The sequence below is a fragment of the Scleropages formosus genome, chromosome 3 (assembly GCF_900964775.1).
Source record: "Scleropages formosus chromosome 3, fSclFor1.1, whole genome shotgun sequence".
Taxonomy (NCBI): Eukaryota; Metazoa; Chordata; class Actinopteri; order Osteoglossiformes; family Osteoglossidae; genus Scleropages; species Scleropages formosus.
Window position 1 is genome coordinate 27,685,071 of NC_041808.1, and position 25,014 is coordinate 27,710,084.

Below are 25,014 nucleotides of genomic sequence, written 5' to 3' on the forward strand. Positions count from 1 at the left end.
AAAAACCGGTATGTGTATTTATGGTTACTCTTTAGTTACATACTACAGCAAACAACAGAAAGCTATAGTGTAAATGATTCATTCTCTCCCCTAAATGTCTTGATTATAGAAGCAACTGGGAAGTGACTCAAGTTTAGTGTTTGTCCTGCTTCTCTCGTTGTCATACCATGGACAAGAACATGGTTGGCAATTATAACACAGATCTAATCACAAATTAGTGCCCTTTCCCTTGCTTTCCCTCTGTCTCTTCCTCTGCCAACTCTACTCGCTTGAACTCTCAGATTTCTTTGTGAAAATCTGTAAAGTAATAAGAAACATTGTTACAGTGGGAAGGCTTCCAAAGTTTCTTCCTGGGACCAAAGGGAATCTCGAACCTTCTTGTCACATGAAAACGGTGAATGGAGGGGAAAGCAATACCAATTCTCAAAAAAGCTGGATCTACTATCTTAGATCTACTTTGCACGAAAATGCATTCTGCCAAGCTTCAGTGACAGTCATCATCAGTACCTTTCTAAAATGAGATAAGCATTCACACACACACACACACACACACACACACATATATATGCACATGCATATACACATCTGAGATTCAACTGAACACATCACCAGTGATATAACCTGGGGTAATTTGCTGTTTTGGGTCTTGCTTTGAATCATGTACACCTGGATCAAGAGCTTAATATGCTGAGGCTCTGATCTAAGCTCCAAAGCTCCACCCAACAGACCTTACATTACAGGCCTTATTCAACCCTGGTCTATACTCCCTTGTTGCTCCAACCCTACCATCCTAGTCATATTACACATACATATTACTTTATAGCTTTGTGTACATCATCCAGAATCAGCTTGTGTGTCTCTTTCCCCTGAACCTTGCGATATATCTATGATGGAACACTGCCCAGACCAACTAATCCAGATGGAACTGTGCTAACCATCACCACATTGTGCTGGAGCTAGGATTCCTCCTGCCCCACTTCAGCCAGCAGAATTTGCTTTCTTCTTGTACTCACCTTAATGTCTGCTCTAGCAACTCCAGAATCAGAAACTCTGTAATGCAGGGGGAGCTTAAGTGTCATTTTATTTTGAACAAATTGCTTATTAAAAGAAAGAAGAAGACCCAAGACATCATATGCAGTGACTGCAATAATGAATAAATATGAAGAAATCATGACTAATTTCACAATTACTTTTAAGTCACTAATTTTATCCAGAATTTATTGCAAATTTTAACCTGTAAGCAGTATCCGTGTCTATTTCTATGTCTATTTATATTTTATGTTTTCTTTTTAACGATGGAATTTTTGACAGTGTGGTTGCTTGAAGTCTTCACTCATTAATATTGTTTCAGAAGCACAGTAGACCATGAAGAAAAAAACAAAACACAGTTTTATGATAATTATATTGATATGTCTCAAGGCATCATGTATGTTGAACAGCAAAGTGACATAATGCTTTATGGTGTAAAATTATATGTGAAAGTTGCCAGTTGAAACCAAATGCCAAATAACCACTACAGTCACCTTAATGAAGGCATTACATTATACTACATAATTCTCTAAAAGTATATAAACTGTGTATGCTGCCGATCTGATATATTCATAATAAAATTTCTTTCACCATATTATTCGCAGCTCACAACATAAAATGTTTTGCAGCCTTATTCTTGCCTTCAGATCCGATCTGCTACTAATTTAGGCAAAACATCCCTCAGTGGAATAAGCAAAGAAAGAAAATGAAGGTACCATGATCTTAACTCAGATGACTGCATATTGGCAGTTTACTTTTGTTGCTGTAAACATAATTAACTGCACCAAAAAAGAGCATTTTTACTTATACTGAGTAAGTAACAGCAACAAACTTGCTTTTTACTGCAAGTGCACATCTAATGAAGATATCGATATTGTGGTTTACAATATTTTAATTTTTATAACTGACCCTAATCCCTTGTTATGCTTTGAACTGCTGAAGAACTGCACATTTTAAGCACTATGACTCTCAAAAAAGTACTGAGTGATGTACATGTACTTCAAAATAGTTCTTGTAAGGATAAGGCAGACAGGCATGTATGCATAATTCATAAATGTGTTCAATAATTCAGCCCATTGTGTTTTTTATAATGAATGAAAAGGGCAATCACATCAGTTATATCTTTGGTTGGGATGGGTTCTGGGCTCTAGAACACCGTAAATGGCATGTAAGAACATTTGATCTGAGACTTTAGGCAGTTCAACACCAACATCTCTCTGTGACTGTGGAATTGCAAAAATTCCTCTAAAAATATGGGGTCCGTTAACCAGTAAACAGCACACTTTAATTTCTCGTACCTCCTGACACATTGACATCACTTTTGTATTGTATCATGAATTATAAATAATCTGGCGCTCGGGTGCTGAGAGTCCTCACTTGAAGTGTAAGGGCAACTTGTCTTTCTTGCTCTGACAAGGCCAGCCATTCATTTTTATTGCAAGTAGACCACAAGAAAATAACATGTAAGGGAGCTATAGAAAAGAAGAAATGAAGAAAAACTCACAAAGTTCTGTCAGAACATTATCTAAACCAGAGGAAGATCAAAGATGATTTGAGAGTTTCCTCCAGCATTGAGCAGCCAGAGAAAAAGAACAACAAAAGAAAATGAACAAAAGGAAAACAAATTCAAGAGAAGTAACTATGAAGCCCCAAGTGGGCTTATTATATGGTCGTGCTGCAGGTATATTCTTTAACAACTGTGCTTTATAAATTCTGTCATCTTGTTAAGACTGTCAAGACCACTGACCTTCCTTTCACACTAACAAGGCAGTCTGCTTCATCATATTTCTTTGGCCATTTCTTGCTTCTTCTGCCCAAATAATAAATTCGCCTGCTTGCTGTAAAACTGTTTTATACATGCAGCAGATTCAAAAGTATAGATATGAAAGATGCACTGAAGACATTATGCACCATTATGCAAGTTGTTTTCCAATATCTTCCATATATAGTTTAGAGACCACTTTAAATTACATATGTTAAATTCAGAACACAAAAAATAATTCTAAAAAAAAAACAAAATTACGTTACACAATGCCAGTTAGCAAATTGCTTTCTGAGATTGTTCCACACAACAAACTATACATATTGTCATCTTAATTACCAAAATCTTTGGTAACTATTATGCATAGCTGAGACACCAATCAGCCATGCAATTAATATAGGCACTAATCAATTAGCTTTTTCTCTCCTGAATGAGTACGTATTAAATATTTCTTTATATCCTAGCAATCTTCCATGTCCCTATCAACCACTATTTAATATGATGTAAAAATCCATAACCAAATGAGATGTGGTCTGATAAAATGAAACCAGAGGACAAAGCCAGGCTTCAATTTCAGTTTAATTTCAATGATTCAATTTCAGTTCTGTGTTCTCTGTCAGAAGGAACATCAACTCCGCTCTAATTTTAGGAGCCCCCTGTGTAAGGACTGATTCCCCATATTAATGCAGCCCTGTCACGTCTTGGTCTGATCACCTTCACTTTTCATATGCTGAATTACCCATAAGGTGTCAATGGGTTAGTAGAATCCTTTGATGACTAAATCATTCACACATCATTAACTAAGCTGACAATGTCATATTGACAAAAACATTTAATATTTTGTTTCCTATTGTGGGGGATGTGGTGGTGCAGTGGGTTGGACCCTACTCCTACTCTCCGGTGGGTCTGGGGTTTGAGTCCCGCTTGGGGTGCCTTGAGATGGACTGGTGTCCTGTCCTGGGTGTGTCCCCTTCCCCCTCCGGCCTTACGCCCTGTGTTACCGGGTTGGCTCCGGTTCCCTGCGACCCTGTATGGGACAAGTGGTTCTGAAAGTGTGTGTGTGTGTGTGTGTGTGTTTCCTATTGTTTAAACACTAATCACGTGATAACAGTTGTACAATCGTTGCAGTGGATACAATATCTTTATAAAGTATTTTGACCATGTTAGGTCGTTTTCTAGGTAAAATATGTTATTTGGCTAATGTGATGAAATGTTTTGTATTTTGAATTAGTTGTGCAGCACTGTCAACAGCGCTGGCTCTGAGCAACAGCGAAAAACTGTAATCCTAAAACAAGTGCAGACAGATGCTGAAAGCCATTCATTATGAGTACTGAACAAGTCAAGACCATAGTTTCATCTCTTTTCTTTTAATGTGCCAAAACAAGCACCAACACATCTTAAAACTATATATAATGTAAGCATCATGCCGCTGGATTAAATTGTAGAGATCAGCTGTTCTTTCCTTCTAAGATAACTAAAATTGTACTCTATTTCTTTACATTGGTGACAATAAAATCTCAGATGTAAATACTAAGCTGTGTACTCCCATTTCAGATGTCCAGATATGTATATTTTTACACTCAGTGTACAAAATACCTTTGATTGCATTCAAAAATACCTTTGATTTCTTACCCATGGAAGATAAGCCTTTTCATTTTTAACAACATGAAATTAAGCAAAAGGACTTAGCTGTGTAGTTACTCCTGCAGAGTGTGCAGCAATCTGACACACTGGCGGTGGCCTCTGTTGTTGTATATTATTTTTCTCCATTTATCTTTCAGCAGCACGGTTATTCCTTTCCTTTGACAGGCAGCCTGGTTGTGGTATCGAACTGACAGTTTTCCTGGAGTCAGCTTTGACATGCTGCAAGTCCCCAAGGGGGAATCTAGAGTCACCAGGCTACTGGTTTCTACTGGAAGAGTAATAACTCAAGAAAGCTCTTTCCATCCCATGGAAATCTAGCCAAGAACACATTGCAACAAGCAAATAAACCAACTGAAAGTTGCAAGAGACTAATGAACATTGTACACATTTAAGAGAAAAATTCGTCAACTGTCAGAGTTGATTAGAAGGTTGTGGTGTGGTTGTAACAATATGGTTGTGGCTGTGACAATGATTTTTTTTCACCCAGTAATTTTGAATTTCACAAGGGTGGTGACCACAGAACATCACAATTCCCAGATTTTGTCAAAATAGACTTTATTCAACAGTGTCCTACTATCCAGTGACAGATATTGGAACAGCTGCTTAGCTATCTTACACCACTGAATACCGTCATCAATCTGAAGAGTGAATTCTTTCTATCTTTATGACATTTTAATTAAAATGATGAGCTTAGATGTCTACTAAATGTAATAAATACTATTATTGCATGGTTATTCCAAACATTTAGAAAGTTAGAGTCATAGTGGCAGTTCTACTGGCAAAACAGCAGATTTATAATAGAATACCAGGCCTTGCATGTCAGTGGTGTCAAACATACAACCCACTATTTATCGCTAGCTCTTGCAGCAAACTGATGACTAAATTTATTCATCCATCCAATTTCAATAACCACTTCTCCTAAACTGAATTGCGATGAGCTAGAGCCTACACTCACAAAGCACTTTATTAGGAAGACTTGTACACCTGCTTATTTGTGCAATTATCTAATCAGCCAATCATGTGGCAGCAGCACAATGCTTAAAATCATGCGGATAGAGGTCAGGAGATTCAATTAATGCTAAATGTGATCTCAGTGATTTTGACTATACCATGATTGTTGGTGCCAGACTGGTTGGTCAAGTATTTCTGTAACTGCTGACCTCCTGGGATTTTTACACACAAAGTCTCTAGAGTTTACTTGGAATGGTGCGAAAAACAAAAAACATCCAGTGAGCAGCAGTTCTGTGGACGGAAATGCCTTGTTGATGCGAGAGATGGGAGGAGAATAGCCAAACTGGTTCGAGCTGACGGAAAGGCTACAGTAACTCAGATTTCCACTCTTTACAACTGTGGTGAACAGAAAAGCATCTCAGAATGCACAACATGTCAAACCTTGAGGCAGATGGGGCTACAACAGCAGAAGACCATGTCGGGTTCCACTCCTGTCAGTCAAGAACAGAAAGTTGAGGCTGCAGTGGACACAAGCTCACCAAAACTGGACAGCTGAGGACTGGAAAAACTTAGCCTGGTTTGATGAATCTCGATTTCTGTTGAGGCACACCAAAGGGAGGATCAGAATTTGGCGTCAACAACATGAATCCATTGACCCAACCTGACTTGTATCAACAGTACAGGCTGGTGATGGTGGTATAATGGTGTGGGGGATGTTTTCTTGGCACACTTTAGTGTAAATGTTAATACCAATAAATCATGGCTTGAATGCTGCAGCCTATCTGAGTCTTGCTGCTGACCATGTGCATCACTTGATGGCCACAATTTACCCATCTTCTAATGGGTTTTGAACAGGGTCCATTCTGACTCCATATCCTCTACCTTCTCCGGGACCTGAGAGAAGTTCTCATGGAGGTGGGAGTTAAAATAATTCTGGACAGGGTCCTCCGACAGTCATTCCCAGCACACCCTCACTATTTGCTTTGGTCTTCCGGGTCTGTCCATCAGTTTTCCCTGCCATCTGTTCCAGCTCACCACCGGTTGACAGCTCAGCACCTCTCTTCATTCGAGTGTCCAGAACATGTATCCTCAAGTCAGATGAAACAGCTACAAAGTCAATCATTGACCTTCGGCCCAAGGAGCTCTGGTACCAAGTACACTTATGAGCATGCTTGTGTTCGAACATGGTGTTTGTTATGGACAAACCATGACTAGCAGTCAAGTATGACTATGACAGTCAAGTATGACTAGAAGTCAAGTAACATTTCAGTATTCGGGTTTAGATTGTGGAAGCCGTTTTTCCCAATCACCCTACTCCAGATTTCCCAGTCATTGCCAATGTGAGCATTGAAGTCCCCCAAGCAGAACTATGGAGTCTGTAGGTGGGGCCCTGTCCAGAACCCTGTCAACTGTCTCCAAGAAGGCTGAATATTCTGAACTGCTGTTTGGTGCATAAGCGCACACAACAGTCAAAGTTGTCCTCTCTGAGACCTTAAGTCTTATTGAAACGACCCTCTTGTCCATCGGGACAAACTCCAACTGTATGGCAGCCAGCCAAGGGCTTGTGAGTATCCCCACACCCGCCTAGTGCCTCTCACCCTGTTCAACTCCTGAGTAGGAGAGAGACCACCCCATATCGAGGAGTTTGGTTCCAGAGCTAACACTGTGAATGGAGGTGAGTCCAACTATATCTAGTTGGTATCTCTCAGCCTCCTGCACCAGTTCCGACTCCTTTCCCCCCAGTGAGATGACATTCCATGGGCCAAGAGCTGGTTTCTGCTGCGAGGGTCCGCGATGCCCTGTCCCTTCCTGCTGCCGAAAAGGCACTGCCTCCAACCCCCATCTTGGACCTTGCCCCTTACAAGTCATGTTTTTATCATTTTTTCCTAAAAGCATCTGAAACGTATATTTCCGCTAATATTTACTGATGATGGTGAATGCATGTTTTTAATTTTTTCCATTGATATCACCAATGATCATTATTCTTGTGTTCTTTCACCCTGACCAAAAAAGTATCCCTCATGAGGTCTGCTCCTTCTTCAGACAATGTACTTTCCCTTGACAGACCTGCTTTTTTCAGTTGAACTGTGTGGCAGTGCCACCAGCTAACATGTATAAATTCAATTGCTGTGAAAAACAGTAAACAGCAGCAGAAAAACACACACATGCATTTCTGAGAGAATATTTAATAGACATGTGAGATTTAGAGACACAAAAATGTGCGGCGTGTATATGAACATTTTTAAAGTTGGACTATTTATAGAATATGACAGTCCATTTGTAAGCAACATTTGAAAGCAGCTGTTTGATTAAAAAGATTGAAATAATGATCGTGTGAGGGAGTTATGACACAGAACCATTCTGAAAACATATTTCACAGTTATTTTCCTGCAGTATTTTCAGTGCCATCAGTATTGCAGTTTCAAAAACACCTTTCTAAATAGTGTATAGAATATTAATCCTCTATTTTAACATCACTGAAGTTCAGTGAATGATGATATGCACCTATCTTGATAAACAATCAGTACCAACTTGGGAATTTTCGTTCCATTGCTTAGCCAACATTCAAACCCATTAACAACTTACCTATTCATACAACTATATATTTCATCAGATAGACTTAAGCTAAGCATCTTTTACAAGGACACATCAGAAGTTACTCTTCTGGGATTCACAAGTCAGCACCAATTAGATTTACAAGACCAAGCATTAAGACACTGTATTAGCTGATGTCAAAGATGTAACAAAAGGATGACTGACCAAGCACCATCACATCTTTGATAGCTCTACGTTTTTCAGTCTCAATCACCACTAAGGCATAAATTCTAAAAAAAAAAATCAATTAAGCTTTGCAAACCTTTGTGTGAGGGCTCCTATTGCACTTTAAGTTGGAGTAACTTTGGATTTAAAATTTATTTCCTTTATTAAACACTGCGTAAACCCAATGGGATAATACACAAGCTTGAAGAAACCAGACCATTAAACAAAACATGGAAAAAGTTTTACAATGTGTATTTGAAACTGCATTCCGAAAGCAGATTTTTTTGCTTTGGTGATTTTGGGGAAGCACTGTCTATCCAGAAAATAAGAGCATTATTCAACTTCAAGGGTCAAAAGATTTATTTATTAGTTATTGCTTTATATTTTCCAATTTATGACACCAACATTTTTGTCAAATAGGATGGAAGCCTGCTGTGGGCCTGTGGCGCTATATTAAGACAGACAAGCTTTTAAAAGTGCTCCCTCTGTGTTTGCGATGGCAGTTTGGCTGATTAAAAGTGATTGAGTGAGACACAGATTATGTACTCTGAAAACATTTTCATCTTCCCTCAGGAGCCTGCCCTCTGGTGTTGTAATGATGAGCATGATTTCCATAATTTCTGTCATTCTCCTGCCTGCTACACAGATATGACGGTGTGCGAAAGGGTTTTTCTGTAACAGAAGCATCATTCTGATTATTACTGACATTGTTTCTCATTACTGTACATAAGTAGGACAGCAGCTTTTATGTAGATTTTGAGAGCTATTTCATGTTTCTCGGAGACAGATAGGAAGAACAAGGCTTTCACCTAACTATCCTCTGTTAGATCACTGGGATTATGCACCTTTCTGCATGATTTATCATGTCTGGTGAAATCATAACAGACAGGTGCACTTATGAATATTACAAGAAGAAATTTCTGTATACCTCTGTTTTATTTCAAGACTGTTTGAAGAAAGAGCAAGAAATCTGTAATTTATTTTTCTTTAAAATTACTGACTTGGAGAATTTAACAAATTAAAATAAACTTGAGTCAATACGTTTCTTCTGGTCAATAAAAAAATGTGCATAAGATTTTTAATGAAATTTATTGTGTCACACCTTATTCTTAGTCTTTTTGTTTAAACTGTAAGAAAGATTTGGAAATTCAGGCTTCACCTGCATGAAAAAGCATCATTCATCACTGAAAAACCACTCAAACTGAATTTTCATGAAATGCTTAAATGTTATTAAAAAAACCAAATTTCCTTTTACCACTGAATGTTAATCTTACTGTTTCTTTTATACTTTATTATTTATTTATTTTTTTACTCTGCTGTTTTTGGGCAGTACAGTGGCACTGTGGGTGGTGTTTGTGCTTTACACCTCTTGGATCAGTCTATACATAGCAGAACTGTTGATGGTTTTGCAGGCTGTAACTAGAGCCTTAAACTTGATATGGGCAGCTATAGGAAGCCAGTGGAGGAAGATGAAGAAGAGAGATTGATGGGAATGCTTTGGTAGGTCAAGCACAACTCACACAACAGCATTCTGTATCATCTGGAGAGGCTTGATGGTGGAGACTGGATGACCAAACAGAAGGGAGTTGCAATACTCCAGCCGGGATATCACCATGGTCTGGACCAAAAACTGTGTCGTATGTGCTCTTAGGTAAGGGCAGTATGTATTCGCGAGGCAGAGTTATGGCTTCAGTGTGTTAAGGGAAGTATTTTTAGTGGATTGTTACTCCTAGGATGTTGACTTACAAAGTGGATGAAATTAGCAAATTTTCCAGTTTGATAGAATGTCCTTGACAGATGGATGGACCTCTCAGTCTTTGAGAGGTTGAGTTGTAGATGGTGATCAGTAAGACCGTAGTAGCAGTAATAGTGGTAGGCCTGCTGTGTGGTGGGTCTGGGGTTCGAGTCCTGCTTGGGGTGCCTTGTAACAGAGTGGCGTCCCGTCCTGGGTGTGTGTCCCTCCCCAGCCTTGTGGCCTGTGTTGCCGGGTAAGGCTCCGGTTCACTGCGACCCCCGCTCAGGACAAGCAGTTGTAGACATTGTGTGTGAGTAGTAGTAATCATGCATAATGCTTCTAACCTCTGCGTTTCATAAATTTTGATTTGTGATAAAACTGTAAATAAAATCATGAATTATTTCTAATTCTGCTGTCTTTCAAGAAAATTCTGTGGATTTTATTACTTAAAGGTTTAAAATGATAGGTAAGTCTTTTGCCTTTTTAGGACTTTTTTTAGTTTAGGGCTCGTTATTATCACAGATAATGGAATTACACTTTTAAAAAAAGTTAGGAGACTTTTGAGCATTGCAAGGAGCACACAACTGTGGGACAACTGAGAGAAGAAACTATGGCTTCTTGCCTAATGTGGTTTTAGTGTTATGTACAGTATGTGTTGTCCGAATTTGTTATTATTTCAAAGTTTTTCTATTCATCATGCTATTATCAGTCTATTTTGGGCAAATAGGTCAATGATCACCTCTTCTGCATCAAATGAACAATCTTTTAAAACAAAAAACACTTGAAAATGAAGAAATCATGTTTGTCTACTACAGAAATCCCTTCCCACTCCTTTGTAGCTAAAAAACACATCCCATATGCTAATCTTATGTTCAACACTAAAACTCAGCTTTCGAAAACAAATCTGTCCAGTCACCTAACATATGTCTACAAAACCATTGTAAACACTACAGAAAAAACATGCCTGCAAACTGCTCTTTGCCACATACAGAGAAGAAAAGTGAAAATTCCTTGTATAATATTGTGGTCCAAAGAAGTCCTGGTACCCAAAACAAGTCTGAACAAGTGACTTTAACAGAAGTGCTTATTAAGCCATGCAAGCCCGTAACTCTTGTTGTTATTTATGCATGCTTGTCCATTAGAAGGTCCATCAGAAAATCTGACCCAACTCTGTACTTTCTGCTGTTCCAAAGTAAGCTATGCCCCTGAAAAAAAACTCCTGCTTTCCATTCTTCCTCAAAATTTATATGGCATATTGGTACTGCATTAACTCAGCCACCTCATCTAATATTTATGCATAACAGGTTTCCATTGCTCTAATGGCATAAAAAAGACAATATTTTAAACATTAAAATGAAAACCATTTACAACTATCATCAAAAGAGAACATTTGGCATTAATCTTTAAAAGGACCCAAGTCAAGTATAGACATGTGGACTGAAAAAAAAGTAGAGAGGAAATGACAGAGAAAATACTTAATGGAGAAAGACAGTCAAAGTTTGGTAGTGAAATAGCTGACCTATAATTAATAGGGCTTTCCTTTTAGGCTAGATAAGGGTGGCAAGAGATTAAATTTCTGTTTCTCAGTGGAAATTTTTTAAATAAATCTAGTGGCACATTTTTGTACTGAATCCTTATAGCATTGACAAATAGCATTGAGAAAAAGAAAAACTTCATCATTCTTCAAAATAATGACAGTATACTAATGGATACATGGAACTTTTGAATCATCCTTTAAATTCAGTTGTTCAGAGATCCACTGTGCACCATGCTTACTTTGTACTCTTTGAGACAATAAGAAAAATTTGCATCTCATTCCAGTACAGTACACTGTGCGATGAAGACACTTCCCAAAATGCTTGCTTCATCTCCTTTGTGTGTGGGTGTGTGAGACAGAGAGAGAGTGTTGATTGTATGGACAATAAAGTAAATTGAAAATGGCTAGATGCTGACAAATATATTAAATGCTGCTTTAATTTAAAAAAGATAATGAACTAAGTCCTGCAATGAACCACTGTATACCCTACCTTACCCCCTGTCTTTTCAGCATAGGCTTTGGACAGTGAATAGTTCATGAAAATCTAATAAATAAAAATTGTTCAGCTAATTTTTAATTCATTATAGTTTGTGAGAGGTTTTTACAGAGCCTGGCTAATGAAACAATTTAGAGATCTGTATAATGAAGATTTCACTGATTGCCATGTAATTCATGGATTTACAAACAAATGGAGTTATGAACAGACATCCAGCTGACTTTGTAAACTGAAGACTCAGGAACATTAGCATATAATAATTGCACTTACCTTGTAGGTTCTGTAGTGGTACAGTCATGATGCCACCTGCTGCTGCAGCTACCAGGCCCTGGAGATTGCCCAGGTTGGTAGGGTTTGTACCAGTGAGTGAAAGCACGAGGCTTTGCTGTCCCCCCAGTTGCCCAGCTACACTGAAGGGGATAAGAATGGGCTGGTTAAGGCCCGAGGTGCCAGCAGGCATCACCCCTGCCACTGCTGATGCTAGATGTTGTGTTGCCAGCATGGACTGCAAAAGATTTAAAAAAGACAAGGATTTATTCGATGTTGCTAATCTGTAAAACCTAAACATCCATCTATCTTTTTCATCTGAAAAAGATGAAAAAAACTATCATCAATACCAGTAAATACCCCTCAGTGTGTCGTTCTGGAAACTACGGGGGTAGCTGGTAGCATGGTCATTAGAGCTGCTGCCTTTGGATCCACGGGTCTGAATCTTACTTCTAGCTACAGTATCCTTGAGGAAGGTATTTAACATAAATTGCTTCAGGAAAGTTACCCAGTTGTATAAATGGGTAAATAGCTTAACACTGTAAGTTGCTTTGGTAGAAAGCATCAGATAAAATGAAAAAATGTATGTGTGGTTGAAAGAATACAACACTTCTTTTGTCAGCTTGGAGCCCCCACTCATATTAGGTCCAAACTCAAAAGTAGATTCTCAATTTTGGCTCTGATATGGTGTAATTAGCTCCCTCTCTCCCTTAGAATTTATTTTATGCATTCAAGAAAGGCTAAAATCTATCTCTTCCAAATCCATTTCTCTCCTGATCTCCTAAAAGTTCCATAAATTTCCATCACACCATCTGACATGACTACTTTTCTATTTATTATTATTATTTATTATTATGTAATGTGTACCTGTAAAAGTTATGGTATCACAGAAATTAATTGTGCTTCAACAATCATGTTTGCATCTTAGACTAAGTTTATTTTCTCATATCACCTTGGAGAAAAGCATCTGTTAAATAAATAAATCAATCGACAAATGGATCAATCAAGCCTGCTGTAATTGAGTCTCACACTATCTCTGCACATAACAAAATTAACTATTTCTCATGGTTTGCAGTCTGGGGACTTTAATCTTTTTTTTTTTCACTATGCCATGGCTTATTGCTCCTGTATCATAAGAAACTTGACAGAACAAAATTAAACATATAGCTTTCAAAGAATTTCCATTAATCACCTGAAATTTGACATTTCTTTCTAGACGAGCAGTCCAAGCACAAGGGTTTTGACATAATATCATACAAAGATTTTGGTGTGGAAATCTTTCAAGTGTATTGATCTCGCAAAAGACAAAAAAAATGGTTTTGATATGCTAAATTGCTTTGCTGCTGAGCTGCAGTTTAACTGCAGCCACCCCTGAGAGCATTAATCCACTAATCTGATACTGTTCAGAAAAACAAGAAACATGACAAGTGTCAGTCAAGCAATCTAAAAACATTCCATTCAGTGTGGTTTATGTAGATTTTTATTATTTATATGCACTGTCATGGTTTTAAATTATGTAGTTTCATAATTATTTTATGTTATGGGCATCACTGGGCTTTAATTCAAATAAAAATTATTGTTAATTTAAATAAAATTAAATTGAAATAACATGCCACATCCACTGAGCAGCCTGAGCTGTGAACATGATGTTAATATGATATGAGCAGATTAAAGGTACTGCTAATAAGTGATATAATCATTAACATATCACTTATTCATGCATATATTTACACTATACAAATGACATTGAAATTTTTATCGTTCTGTATAAATGTCTAAAAATTCTTTTGAAATGGCTACAGTTCTGTATAAGAAGCAATGCTTGTGATATCTGTTTTTTAGGCTGTTATTTTCATTTTATTCCTCTGTATTTTATTACTGTTTGTTTTGAAGAAAACACATTTATCAAATAACCTGTTCCTTTCAACAAAAAAAAATTCTATTCATTTTTCAAACCTGATATCGAAATAAAAGGTTGACATTTAACTAGACTAGAATAAATAATAGTTGCATAACCTAAACTGACCATCAATCCATTCTTACTTTCTCAAAAATTTACCAGTTATGTCAAAAAAAGTATAAAGCAGTTCAATTAAACCCTGAAGTAGTCTTTAGCAAATTATTTTGTTTTGATGTTAGTATTAAATGTTGCTTTTAATTTCTTTTCTAGCTCAACATTTAAATTTCCATTTATTTATTTAGCAGACTCTTTACTCCAAAGTGACTTCCAATGAACTCTGTGTAGTGTTATCAGCCCACACACCTTATTCACCAAGGTGACTTACACTGCTAGATACACTACTTACAAGGGGTAACTCATCCATGGAACACACATATTCTCTTTGTCACTCACACACTACGGGGGAATCTTTACAGTATGTCTTTGGACTGTGGGAGGAAACCAGGGCACCCAGAGGAAACACACACAGACACAAGGAGAACATGCAAACTCCACACAGACTAAGCAAGGATTGAACCCATGTCCTCTTAAACCACCCAGACACTGTAAGACAGCAGTGCTACTCGCTGTGCCACGATTCAATGTTATTTTGTACAATAATGTACAAAATGTACTTATGTTAAGTTTTGAGTGCATTTTGGGAGGGGGTGTGGTGGAGTAATGGGTTTGGCCAGGTCCTGCTCTCTGAGGGGTCTGGGGTTCAAGTCCTGCTTCAGGTGCTCTGTGATGGGCTGGTGTCCCATCCTGGGTGTGTCCCCTCCCCCTCACACCCTGTGCTACTGGGTTAGGCTCTGGCTTGCCACAAGTGGCTTCAGGCTGTGTTTGCATGTGTGCTTTTTGGGAAGCCCACCTGACGTCCTATGGAGTAAGTTGGGTGGGTCTGTTCAAAAGGACTGTTGCTGCCATCAGAGTGCGATGAGCCTACTGATGCTGCAGAAAAGAAAGAGAGAGAGATAGTGAAATTATTATTTTCCATAAGAGCAGAAGAAAGCCAGCATGGAGCAGTTGATTTTCACAACATAAAACATATGATCTGAAAGTGGGACAAGCAGGTCAATTTCCAGCACTGTCTGAGCAGCTCTGAGCTATAACAGGTGTCATGGATGGTGTCAGGGAGGAACAGACTAAACAACTAAGTGGTTTACCAAAAATCAATCTGCTGAGGATTTATTATCAGCAAGGCTTACTTTTCAGCTATTTCGCTCATTGAGGGAGAGTTGTACAGCAGTTGCTGACAGCCAGCTTAAAGTAGCGGCAGAGCAAGGGTGACGAAAAAGCTGAGCCTCATATAATACATCAATTTACCATTCGCTCTCCAAATGTTGAACCAATAATGACAGTAACAATTAAACAGAGAGGTATCACAGTGAGAAGTGGAGGTGGGGGTAAAAAGGGACCTGCAAACAAAACAGAATTCATCAATACTCATTATAATGCAAAAAAGTGGGAGATCTCAGTTCATTATTCATTCCGAGTGTAATAAAAAGAAAAACAAAACAGAAAAGAAAAATTCAAAAATTTTTAAAATTTAAATTAATTGAATTTGAGATGACCATTGAGGTACAATTAAAATGAAACAACTTTAAAGACAAAACTTACATTTGAATTAAAACATTAAAAGAATTAAAACTTTGATAAGACAAAAAATTGGAATGAACAAAGTCTGAAAAGTTAAAGGAAAATGCCTTCAGTTTAATAGGGCAGTCCCAGAGAATTAAGCTGCTGAAGTGCCCCAGGGTCCAGTACTCTCTCTTGAAGGGTCTCTGGTAGGAGAAGAGGGGGTAATAGAGCCCAGAACTCATAGCTAGTGGCAAGAGGGTTTGGTGCACCAGCCAGTTTATCCTCTGGAGCAGGTGATAGAGCTGAATTGGGCTTTGGTGGAGTAGATAGTAGAGGTAGTTAGTCCAGGGTCTGGGGACTAGGGGCAGTGATCCTTGTCTTCCCAGTAGCACATTCACCGGGTGTGGCATAGCTCTACCTGTTCTCTGTAGATCATCACAGAATATCCCTGATCAGGGTGCAAAGGCCAATCCAGTGACTGCTGAGTTTATGCGTGTGGCCCTTCTGGCAATGGGGCCTGAAGAATAAACCTGCTCCCCTACCTGAAATTCTCGATGCTTGACTAAAGGTTAAAGTTACACTTCTGGAGAATCCTGGCCTTATTCGGTGCCACATTGTGTAGTACCTCTGTCCTCAGCTGCAGTGAGTGAACTGTCATTACCTGTACGATGTGGCAGGATGTCATCCATGAAGCAGGTCACTAAGGGCTGGGCTCTGATCTCATTATGAATGCTGCTGAGTTGCAGCATTTAGACTTTAGCAGAATAGTGTGACAGGCTAACAACAGTAGGAGCAGATGTAGATCCCAGTTATGATGGTGACAACTGGTGAGCAGGGCGAGCCAAGTAATCAAAGTTCAAATGAAACATTCCACCAGTTCATCACTCTAGGGTTGCAAAGGGATATCACTGGTCTCATAGATCCCTGAGTAATCACACATGTTTACCATCAGCTGTGACTCAAAGTTTAGCACTAGTTGCTGTGCAATTCACCAGCAATCCCAAATATCCTCATCATGACGTTGTCCACTGTCATAATAGCCTCTTACTTGGACATCACGTACCCCTCTGGCCGTATGATAAAGTGTTCCATGACTCCAAGGACATACCAGTTACCATTATTGATGGTATGGAATACATCCAGGGTGTCAACAGCCACCCTTTCAACAGCAACAGCCCCCCCCCCCCCCCCCCCCACCTGGAGCGACTGCTCCACTGCCCCAGCACCATCTTCTTTACAATGTAGGCATTCCACAACTGATATAAACACTCCCCTTCAATCCGTCTCTGGTACCAGTAGAATCCTTTAACCAGCCTCTTCAAGGTCTTGGTGACACCAAAGTAGCCCATGTCAGCAGCTCCATGCACTTGCTTTTTTTTGTGCAGAGAAGTAGGGAGAACCAGCTACAGACACTTTTTGGAACTTCACAAATTGATCAATAGGTGGTAGAGGACCCCACTTTCTGCCTGAGAATATTCCAGCATACTTCCAGCCTTCTGGTTGCCCCGCTGTTGGAGGCACTGTTGGAGAGTCAGTTCCCTGCCCTCACTCCAGCCACTCCTGTACGGTACTATTCCTGGTGCTGCTCATCTAGCATCCACCCCTTTGGCAGCATACTTGAACCCTTGTTCCCAACAGTAGAGAGAGGGAAGGAAAGAAGGAAGGAAGGAAGGAAGGAAGGAAGGAAGAAGAAGACTCCCAAATGGAGTAACATGAAATACAACAGAAGATTCACTTGCGTGAACCACCCTTCACGCTTCCTCTTCCCTGAACATCTGAGCACTGTGTAGATAAATAGCATCCATTGTTTACATACCTTGATGTCCATGAGTCATTTTGCTGAACTGCAGAGCTGCAGAGCTGCATGCCACAGAGAGATTATTACTGGTTCATATAAAAGTGAATGTGACTAAAAATAACTGATGACAAATAAAATCCACAGAAAACATGATGTGCGTAGTAAAAGTTACTTCATTAGTTTTAGGGAGAGAAGGCTAAACCATTAGATATTAAGAATTTCAATGTAATACAAAAGTAAAACATATCAATGCCAAAAATTACTGTGAAAAGTACCATTTTGCCAGAAAATTAGGTAAGTAGAAGTAAAAGAGTAAAAGTAACATGATACCACTCACTGATGAAAATAACTGAAAGCACAGATTTTATTTTGATTCACTGTCAGTGAGGTGGACAAATTACTCCCAGCTCGCATTGTAGAAGAATATACATGTGGTCATTATTAGTGATGGGGAGAAGAAATAATTATGAAGCACAATTTACAGTATCTAATCAATTAAGTGTAAATCATAAATAAATGCTTTGGACAAAACAGGTGAAACGGACTATTGCATTAAGTATGGAGAGCAAGGAAAGGGCATGACACAAAAGGTAATGAAATCCCAAGAATGTCTCTTTAACGTCACAAAGATGCGCCCATAATTGATGTCTTATTTGTTTCTTTGGGCTAATTGTAGTGATGCAGGAGGTACTGTTCTGGGGCCATTTGTCCTGATGCACTATAATTGTACCCTGCAGACAGCAGATATTAAGCCCATGTATCTTTCTCTAGGCCAATTTACTCAAATTTCAGCACAAAAATTTCAACCTTTGATTACACTTTTACATGAAATCTGAATAACTAGTTGGAGATGCCAAAGCAAACCATCAAAATAACCTGCTTGATGATCTTTACCATCAAACTTTTTTTTTTTTTTAATTTAAAGGAAAAACAATATCTGCACTAGACAATAATCACCCCAGGTCATTGGCATTGTCTATGTCGGTACAGAAGAATTTTACTGACTCCTAGCTAATGTGTGCTGTAGAGTTCGGTCAACCTCTGTGGTGAGAATGCTGCTGATTTAGGAGATAAGTCTACGAGAAAATGATGCTCTCATCTCAAAGGCAGCAGATAGTGTGGTGGTTAGAGCTGCTGCCCTGGTGTCTGAAAGTCACATTTTTGAATCTCCCCTACTGCTGTAGTACCCTTGAGCAAGGTACTTACCCTAAATTGCTCCAGTAAAATTACAAAGTGTTAAAAATGTGTGAACATTAACAGTTGTGGGTAGCTTAATGTTGCTTTGAACTGAAGTTTTATCTTAACACAACGTTTTCAAATTTTTACAGTAAAAGGCTCTTACTTGTGCTGAGTTCAAAGTAAAATATCCAGGAGACAGGGGGAACAACCCAAATTTCTTACTGTAGCAAAAAATGATGGAATGGAAGTACTCAACCATACCATCTGCTTTCATAAGGCATTCAGAACACCTGACCCCTTTCGTATTGAAGCATTGGCGTATGAGTGGGGAGCTGACAACGCTAAGTGAAGAAGCACTGACATTCACTGCCATTGATCTATTTGTAATATGCAGAAACAGCACATATGCAATGCACAACCAATGAGTTTAAATGGGAAAGCAATGAAGGCCCATTTTCCACTTTCTATTGATTTAGAACATGTTGCTTATTACAACGGAATATATGTATCTGTGAATTTCTTCTTCTAGTAATCCACTTACATTTACATTTACATTTACATTTATTCACTTAGCAGATGCTTTTCTCCAAAGCGACTTACAATGAACTCTATGTAGTGTTATCAGCCCACACACCTTATTCACCGCAGTGACTTACACTGCTAGATACACTACTTACACTGGGTCACTCATCCATACATCAGTGGAACACACTCTCTCTGTCACTCACTCACACACTATGGGGAACCTGAACAGCATGTATTTGGACTGAGAGGAAACCGGAGTACCCGGAGGAAACCCACGCAGACACAGGGAGAACATGCAAACTCCTTACAACTCCAAACACTTACAGCTGAAATAGGGAGAAACTGCTTTGCTGAAATGATGCTCTGAGGGCTAAAAATGTAATGTAATAAATGCAGTGGTCCTATCATACTTAGAGTTAACTGTCTATTTTTAGATTACGTTAGCTGACATTTTCAGAAGTTTTGAAGTTCACTAAATGAATGCTTTTCTAAGAGCCTGCACAAAGATATTTCGGTCAATACGGTATTTTAATAACAGGTAACATGTTTAGATGATATTTTAAACACATAAAGACCCAAAACATGGGCAAATCATAACATATAAATACTAAGAAGGTGGCTTCTGTAATATAAAAAATGATCATCTCTGGCTGCATAAGGTGTGTATATTTTTAAATTATATTTAATAAATGTTTTAGCATGTGCTGTTAAAGCTTTTGATGATAATGACTGCTGTGTTGCTGAGGTGGTTGATTTGGTCTTCTTCATTTGTAGTAGTTTGCTGCCCAGCTTGATGTCTTCCCTTAGTTCATGTTGGTTGCAGGGGGTGTACAAGTGTTTGCCTAACAAAAGATCATGATGTGAACCAAAACCTGTTTTTTCACACTGACATCCAAAACAGGATGGAATAAATTCCTAAATAAAATGTTAACAATACAAGTTAGGTTTCTTTAAAATAAATTTCTTTTTCACAGAGGAAAAAAAACTGGTAACCATTACTGTTGGATACTGTAGCTTTCCTAGAAATTCCTAGACTCTGCTTTTCACTAAGGCAATCTTTATTCCAAATCAAGATGCATGGTAGGATTCTAAATTTCTGCCCCAAGTGGCATCAGAGCCCTTGGATGACAGTGCATCACAGTACTTCCCTATAATACTTTGACATAAGACTCAGAAGTCTTAGAAGCTGTGCACTGGATGGGGCAGTGTAACAATCCCTGTTTCATTAGTGGTGCACTTGGGATTACTTTCTTCTATGTGAAACATCTACATTTAATTCATTCCTTGGGGTTTCCTTCAAGGACTTTGGATGAAGTGAAATTTCATTGCAAAATATGTTGTGACAATAATTCTATGAAATATCTGAAAAACTGAATGAAGGAACACAATGACTCATTTTATAAGAAAAATTCTAAAAAGGTAAAAATATCTTTATGTTTTCATTATTAAATGTATGGGATTATCTGAATACTTCAAGTGTGATTTAACTTGCTTTAAAAGTAACACACACACACACACACATACGTGACAAAAACGACATTAATTCAACAGCAGTTGAAAGCTACATTTAATGCTGAGTAACTTTTGAGACATATAGGCTGCACAAAATTATTTTGTCACATTTATCCTATATAGTTTAATTTTCACACACACACATCTAAAACCGCTCATCCCATGCAGGGTTGTGGGGAGCCGGAGCCTAACCTGGCAGGACAGGGCACAAGGCTGGAGGGGGAGGGGACACACCCAGGATGGGACACCAGTCTGTCGCAAGGCAACCCAAGTGGGACTCAAACCCCAGATTCACCAGAGAGCAGGACTCGGTCAAACCCACTGCACCACTGCACCACCGCACCCCTCACAGTTTAATTTTTATAGATTACAAATTTATATATAAAAAACCTTCAAAGATTGTTCCTAGCACAGCAAGCAAAGCTTCAGAATAAAGTCTACTGTCCACAGGTTTGTCAGCAGAAGGATGCCGCTAATTGTTACATTATCAATTGAAGGAAGCCTGACCTGTGATACTTTCTGCACCTTATCCAAAAATTGTTCTTATAGTCAAGCAATTAATTAATGAACAAATTAATTTTCAACCTAAGCTGCTAAACTGGCAGATGGAGGACCATAAACTACGTATAAAATATAATTTTCTGTTTTTGGTAATACATCAACTGAATTATTTTTTAGCTATTCCCTTCAACTTTCCAGATGTTTTCAGAAAGGTTAAATTGTTGATGTTGAACCAGTGATGTCAAAATCTTTTTTCAAAAACAAGGAAAAAGTAAAAGATCATCCTTGTCTGTAAAGGACAAAGGAAATTACTGAGTTCTGTGAAGGTCACATAGGCAGCCTCTTGTTTCCCCTCACTACATAAAGGTTAGAACAAATACAAACAAATCATTCAAATGTATATTTCACATAATACGTTCATACTTCTTACAGTATATTGCCACAAAACATTGCATTCAACAAATATATCAGACTTTTGATTTTCTAATTAAATGTATTTGATTTTATGCTGAGAAATCAAAACATTGACTAAAAAAAACTAATTCCAGCTGTGACCTCTGTCAGATGTGGTTATACTAATTTCCACCCTTGTATGTAATCCGCTTGTACTGCCTTTATATTCAATAACATACATTAGGATCATTTTTCATTCATCAAACAAATGTCCAGACAACAATATATCAAGAGAGTAGAAAGTGTATAATAAAAATACAGAAATGACTTATCACTGCAGAAATTAAAATCAACAAATATATTTGAGTGCCTGTCTGCTTGAATTAGTGAGTGTTGTGTAGTGATTAGTGCTGCTACCTTTGAATATAAAGGTCATAGGTATGATTCCCACATCCAGCTGCTGTACCCTTGAGCAAGGTACTTATACTAGGTTGCTCTGGTACACTTGCCCAGCAGTATAAATGGGAAAATAATTATAAGTGTGAAAGCTTAACATTTTAAGTTGCTTTGGAGAAAAGAACCAGCTAAATAACTAAATGTACTAGCAATCTTGAGATGTTATTGATTTATATTTTTTGTTTTTATTATACACATGTATCATATCATCTGAACCATTTGTCCCATACAGGGTCATGGGGAGCCAGAGCCTAACCTGACAGCACAGGGCATAAGGCTGGAGGGGGAGAGGACACACCTAGGACTGGTGCCAGTCCGTCACAAGGTACCCCAAGCAGGGCTTGAACCCCAGACCCACCGGAGAGCAGGACCCAGTAAACCCCACTGCACCACTGCACCCCCGTTGTCATTGTATGGTTGCTATATTTAAGTTGCCATGCGTATAATGAGCCAAGCTCAGGATCATCCAATAGAACATCTCAATAGCGACATTGTTTAATTCTGTTGTGAGGTAATTTTGGAGGTATTGGGACTTTAAAACAAAAACGACTTTGGGAAGCTTTTATTTTATTTTGAGGAGAGAGGCCTTGACATGGTGAGTAAAAGGTTTAACTCTGGGTGCTCCTAAAATGAGAGTAAGTCAGGGAATATTTGAGAGCTTTATGTCAAAATACTAGTTGTTTGCTTCTTAAGGAAAAGGCAAAGTTTTATTTGTTCACTTGCTATTATTTAAAGAGTGTAGGAAAGAAAGTAAAACTGGGCAAATCCACCTGCCACTGCTGAGCACCTGGTCACTCCTCAGTCCTTAATTCCCCACCAACGTTAACAATAAACTGTTCATCAGTTTCTCAAACTGCCACTGGGAGGCTAAGATAAAGCCTGCATTTATTATATTACTACACACAAATTCAGCCCCCTATGATGTAAAGTTATACTCATATACAATAGTTTGGATTTGACATTTAATACATATCAAATGCTTCTGTCTGACATGCCCGCCCCCGCACCTACAAGCACTCAAGGCATGCAAGTATAAAGGGCGCAACCAGACCAGGGCTGATGAGGAACCTCATACGAGCAATCGCTCCCGCTGCCTTGCGCTCGGTACTTACCTCGCTGTGCTTTTTCCCTGCTTCCTTATCCTGGTTCCACTATTGATGTTTCCCTCAGCTCCCTGACCATGTTTCTGTCCTCGACCTCTCTTCTTGAAAGCTCCTCCTGTACGACAATTGCGGATCAAACAAACCCCAACTGTCCCCAACTATTCTTTTGGATTTCCCTACAATAAAGCATCTGCAACTGAGTCCACCGCATTTGTCTCCTGTGTCCGACATAGAAGAATGTTCTGCCTCTCAACTGCATTCAGCGGTGCTCGATCGCCTACACCATGCCGTCTCTGCTCAAGGTGCCATGCTGGGGGTGCATGAGCAGTCCCTGCGCTGGCTGAGGAGACACTGGAAGGGCTGGTCTCTGCCTTGGAAGAAAGCAGGGTGATGGGGTAAATCCAGCCTCCCAAAAACCCCTCCGCACCGCCGCTGCAGTGCCACCGGTGCTGGCTCCAGCTCCGAACCCCACCCACACCAGTATTTGCTTAGTCGCTCTTGAGAGGTACGATGTTTCTCCAGAGAATTGCTAGGGGTTCATAATACAATGTGAGCTGGTGTTCTCATGCTCCCCATATCTGTTTGGCAGGGATGAAACCAAAGTGGCGTGCCTCATCTCCCTGCTGACGGGTCCCGCACGCCAGTGGGCGACAGCGGCTTGGAAGGACTGTCCCCTGACCACCTATGAAGATTTCCGGAGACGGTTCGAGGCCGTATTCGACCATCCCCAGTTGACTAGGGCTGCCAGTGACCGTCTCATGACCATTAACCGCTCGGTTGCGGACTACTCCCTGGAATTTCGGACCCTGGCAGAGCAGAGTGGTTGGAACCCCACCGCCCTCCTGGCTAGTTTCTGTGTCGGTCTTCATCCCTGGATCCAAGCCAAGCTGGCCTACTGAGGGGAGGACTGGGACCTGGATTGATTCATTGAGAACACAGTTATGGTTGACAATCTGGGCTAAGAACACCGCCAACAGCCACGGCCGATTCCTCCCTTCCCGAAGCCCACCTCAGATCGTCCTGAAGCGATGCAGTTGGGCCGGGGCCGACTCACACTGGAGGAGAGGAGACACAGACTGCGGGAGGGCCTGTGCATGTACTGCGGACCCCGTGGACATTACAGATCGGACTGGCCGCAACGGCCTGCTCATGAGACATTCCTGGAATCCCAGGAGAGTGTTGCCCACCGCTCTCGATCTCAGTTAAACCTACCGGTGACACTTGCTTGGGAGGAAGGTCTGGTTCAGGTACTGGCAATGGTGGATTCTGGAGCGGCGGGGTGCTTCATGGATGAGGGGTTTGCATGTTGCTTAGGCATCCCCATGAGGGCCTGTGATGTATCGATAAGGATCAGTGCCCTAGATGACCATCCGTTGGGTTCCGGAGTAGTAGACTATATCACTGTGAGTTTACAAGTCACGGTGGGAGTGTGCCATCAAGAGGGACTGTCCTTTTACGTTATCCAGTTCCCAGAGACCCTGATGATCTTGGGTTTCTCATGGCATGATCCCATCTTTTGTTGAAGTTCTGGGGAGCTGGTGTCCCGGGGACGCTAGCATACCCACACATGTCTAACTCTCCCCTGTCGTGCTACCGCTGTGGAAGGTTCAGGGGAGGCCATCCCGGTGGTCATTCCCCCAGAATACAGTGACCTCAGCGAGGTCTTCAGTACCACCCGGGCTGCCACACTTCCCCCACACCGTAGCTGGGATTGTACAATCGACCTCCTCCCAAGCACTACACCTCCCTGTAGTCGGGTATACCCCCTGTCCTTACCAGAGGAGAGGGCCATAGAAACTTACATCATGGAGGCACTGGAGGCGGGTGTCATTCGACCATCCAAATC

At 39.8% G+C, this 25,014-nt stretch overlaps 1 protein-coding gene across 1 annotated transcript in view; it reads right to left on the minus strand.

Moving 5' to 3' along the window:
* The window catches only part of pou6f2 (POU class 6 homeobox 2), an 80,025-nt gene that overhangs the window by 39,788 nt on the left and 15,223 nt on the right, over positions 1-25,014 (minus strand). Inside the window, exons 4-5 of the mRNA XM_029250394.1 lie at positions 14,992-15,065; positions 12,185-12,419 (exon numbers count right to left, since the gene is read on the minus strand). Of these exons, the coding sequence (XP_029106227.1) occupies positions 12,185-12,419; positions 14,992-15,065 (309 nt within the window). The remainder of the gene's footprint in view (positions 1-12,184; positions 12,420-14,991; positions 15,066-25,014) is intronic.